This window comes from Amphiprion ocellaris, chromosome 10, assembly GCF_022539595.1.
Source record: "Amphiprion ocellaris isolate individual 3 ecotype Okinawa chromosome 10, ASM2253959v1, whole genome shotgun sequence".
In the NCBI taxonomy this organism is placed as follows: Eukaryota; Metazoa; Chordata; class Actinopteri; family Pomacentridae; genus Amphiprion; species Amphiprion ocellaris.
The window spans coordinates 18,925,807-18,929,927 of NC_072775.1; the positions used below are offsets into that span (position 1 = coordinate 18,925,807).

The 4,121-nt window shown below is 43.1% G+C and overlaps 1 protein-coding gene across 1 annotated transcript; it reads right to left on the reverse strand.

Moving 5' to 3' along the window:
- Positions 1 to 1,085: 1,085 nt before the first annotated feature.
- On the reverse strand, positions 1,086 to 4,035 carry LOC111567473 (transcription factor AP-2-epsilon-like). Its single transcript, XM_035947433.2, has 2 exons — positions 3,326 to 4,035; positions 1,086 to 2,282 (listed from the first exon to the last, which is right to left on the reverse strand). Exons 1-2 carry the CDS (start codon positions 3,340 to 3,342, stop codon positions 2,024 to 2,026), a joined length of 276 nt encoding a protein of 91 aa, XP_035803326.1. The 5' UTR covers positions 3,343 to 4,035; the 3' UTR covers positions 1,086 to 2,023.
- Positions 4,036 to 4,121: the final 86 nt, after the last annotated feature.

Sequence of the window (4,121 nt, forward strand, 5' to 3'; positions counted from 1 at the left end):
GGGTGTTGTTTGGTGTTGTTGGGTGATGTTGGGTGATGTTGGGTGTTATTGGGTGATGTTGGGTGTTGGGTGATGTTGGGTGTTATTGGGTGATGTTGGGTGATGTTGGGTGTTACTGGGTGATGTTGGGTGTTGGGTGATGTTGAGTGTTATTGGGTGATGTTGGGTGATGTTGAGTGTTATTGGGTGATGTTGGGTGTTATTGGGTGATGTTGGGTGATGTTGAGTGTTATTGGGTGATGTTGGGTGATGTTGGGTGTTATTGGGTGATGTTGGGTGATGTTGGGTGATGTTGGGTGATGTTGGGTGTTGGGTGATGTTGGGTGCTGTTGGATGTTGGGTCTAATTGGGTGATGTTGGGTGTTGTTTGGTGTTGTTGGGTGATGTTGGGTGATGTTGGGTGTTATTGGGTGATGTTGGGTGTTGGGTGATGTTGGGTGTTATTGGGTGATGTTGGGTGATGTTGGGTGTTACTGGGTGATGTTGGGTGTTGGGTGATGTTGAGTGTTATTGGGTGATGTTGGGTGATGTTGGGTGTTATTGGGTGATGTTGGGTGTTATTGGGTGATGTTGGGTGATGTTGGGTGTTATTGGGTGATGTTGGGTGATGTTGGGTGATGTTGGGTGTTATTGGGTGATGTTGGGTGATGTTGGGTGTTATTGGGTGATGTTGGGTGTTATTGGGTGATGTTGGGTGTTGTTGGATGTTGGGTGATGTTGGATGATGTTGGGTGATGTTGGATGTTGGGTGATGTTGGATGTTGGCTGTTGGGTGTTTTTGGGTTGAACCAGAGATCAGATCTGCTGCTGGAGGTGTTCTGGTTTTTAAAGTGGCCTCTTGGGATGTTGAGTTCCAAAACACATTTAATATTTCCCAGTACTGCAAGCCACACTGTAAAAAATGTCTTTCTAAATGCTTAAATGTAATTTTTTAAAAAGTAATTGACAGTTTTGGCCGATTTAAAACATTTTTTTATGGTTCAGTATTAATGCAAACATTTTCGCTGTTTTTGAATCTGTAAAATAAAAATAAATTGAAATTCCGGTTATAAACTAAAAAAAAAAACTTAATGAAGCTCAGCCTGTCAGTTCTTAATTCTTTAATAATATATTACATTTATGCCGTAATACAATAATAATAATAATAATAATAATAATAATAATAATAATAATAATAATAATAATAATAATAATAATAATAATAATAATAATAACATTAATAATAAACATACACAGAAAGTACAAAATGATTTGTGCCATTTTCTTAAGTTACCAACACGAAGTACTTCAAATAAAAGAACCCTTTAGCTGCCTCTCACTCCTCCTGCAGAGAACTCCGTTTCCCATGACCACCCGCTACAAACAGAAGAAGAACTACGACAGGAAGCTGCACCTGTCCGACAGGAAGCTGCACCTGTCCACCAGGTGAACGTCTCCCAGAGTTCCAGAGGAGCGGAGGGCCGTCGTTGTCTCGGATATGGCTTTATGACGCTCCAGGTGAGTCCATTCCGACGTGTGTGAAGGTGTGGCGGCTTTGACAACACACAGGTGACACATTAATAAAAACAGGAAGTAAAAGCAGTCCTGAAGAGATGCAGCCGTCATGGCAACAGGTCCAGGTGAGTCAGAAACCGTCCAGTTGGAGGAGCTTCTGGGAGCTAAAAGTCTCAGTTTGTATCCCTAAGGTGAAGGTCAGAGTCCGTCATTGTTCATCTCCCCTCCATCCAGGTGTTCATCCAGGTGTTCACCCATCCAGGTGTTCATCCAGGTGTCCATCCGTCCAGGTGATCATCCATCCATCCAGTTGTCCATCCGTCCAGGTGTCCATCCGTCCAAGTGTCCATCCATCCAGGTGTTCATCCGTCCAAGTGTCCATCCGTCCAAGTGTCCATCCATCCAGGTGTTCATCCGTCCAGGTGTCCATCCGTCCAAGTGTCCATCCATCCAGGTGTCCATCCGTCCAAGTGTCCATCCATCCAGGTGTTCATCCGTCCAGGTGTTCATCTGTCCAGGTGTCCGTCCTCTACTTGCGGTGCTTCATCTCCTTGTCGTGGTGGCTCTTCCCTCCTTCTCCTTTGTCCAGCATCTTGATGGCCTCCATCAGGTAGCTCTGGAAGGCGGACAGTGCTGCACAGATGGCCGGCGTCCCGAAGCCGTGGGTGAGGAGGCTGAAGTGGGTGAGGCTGCCCTGGACGCCCGGCTCCAGGCAGGGGGTCGGCCGGCTGCCCCCCAGAGGAGAGCGATCCTGGGACATCAGGTCCACGAACTCCTTACAGATCTCCCTGAGAAGAACCAGAAACACGTTATCAGCTGCTTCCATTCAACGTCTAAGAAATGTAAGCAGCAGAAACAACAGAAGATAAACGTGAAAAACGCAGCATCAAAAGTAAAAATGTACGAGTAAAATTACAATAGAACTACACAGTAATAATTCATAATAATAGTTCTAATTGTGTTACTGCCAGAGACATTTTTATTCCCTGATTATTCCCTGAAGGTTTCCAAACGGTGATCCTCAGGGGAATGTTCAGGGAATGTTCCCTAGATGGTCTGTGACGCTTTTATGAACAGCAACCTTTAGGAAATCTTAAGAGAATGTTTGGGGAATGTATCTTGGATGTTTCTAAAGGTTCCCAAACAGTAAACTTCGAGAAAACATGAAGAACCATTTGGGAAACATTCCCTGGACATTTTCTGAAGGTTCAATGAACAGTAACCTTTAGGGAGCCTTAAGAGAATGCTTGGGAAATGTTTGCTGGACATTCCCTGAATGTTCAATGAACAGTAACCTTTAGGGGATGTTCAGGAGTGGTTCTGTGGTTTTCAAATAGTAAGAACAAAGGAAATGTTCAGGGAATGTTCCCTAGACATTGTCTGAAGGTTAAATGAACATTAAGCTCTGGGGGACCTAAAGGGTGTCAGGGAATGTTTGTAGTTCAGTGAACAATAACCCTAAGAAAACCTTAAGAGAATGTTTGGGGAACGCTCCCTGGAAATTCTCTGAAGGTTTGATGAACAAACATCTTCAGGGAGCTTCAAAGAGATGGATTGGGGAACGTTTTCTGGATGTTCCCTGCATGTTTACTAAAGAGTAGCCCACAGAGAAGCTTAAAAGAATGTCTGGTGAACGTTCTCTGGACGTTTTCTGAAGGTAACATCTGGGGAACATTTCCTGGATGTTCTCTGGATGTTCTCTGAAGGTTACTGTTTGCTGGGAACAGTGAAAGTCCTCAGAATGATGCTAATAATAATGAAAACATGAATCTAAAGCTGTGTGAAGGATGGTTTCATGTCTAAACTGCTAATAGCCGGTTTCTGGACTCACTTGGTGGCCAGCAGCATGCTGCGTCGTGTTGGAAGCTGGTCCGGTTCGCTCTGCCTGCACAGATACTCAGCTGTGGCTCTGGCTGGAAACTCCGTCTCACAAACATAACCAAAGTCCCGAGCCAGATGGACGGCTTCACCTGGAGGAGTCGAAAAACAGGAGTCAAACTCAGTGCAGAGCTAAAAAAAACTGTTCTAGTGAAGCAGCTGCAGCATTTCCACCGTCAGAGCCTCAGTTTAGGAGGATCATCCCAGACCTGGAGGACGTTTTACATCCAATAATCCACATATTAAACCCTAAAACATCAGTAGTGTGGAAATGCTCTTGTCCTGAGACCAAATCTATAAAAACTAGGAGAAAAGAATGTTTAAAATATTTTAAATCCCAAATAAGTCTGGAGTTCCCCTAAAATGCCATTTTTCTCTTGTCCTCCCCCCTGATGACCAAACTGGATCTCTGATAAAACAGTTAGAATCTCATTTAAATCTACTTTTACTGGTTTTATTTTTCATTGATGTCTCTGTAATTGTGGGAACATTTTTTTATCAACATAATATTTTAAATAATAATTATTATTCATGGAACGTTTCCCACAACATGTTAGCAGAACCTGGTGATGAAGTTTTGGTCATTTTCTGTCTCATTTTTGTTGTATTGTGTCTCATTTTTGTGGTTTCCTGTTTTGTTTTTGTTGTTTTGTGTCTTGTTTTTGTCATTTTGTGTCTTGTTTCTGTCGTTTTGTGTCTTGTTTTTGTCATTTTGTGTCTTGTTTTTGTCGTTTTGTGTCTTGTTTATG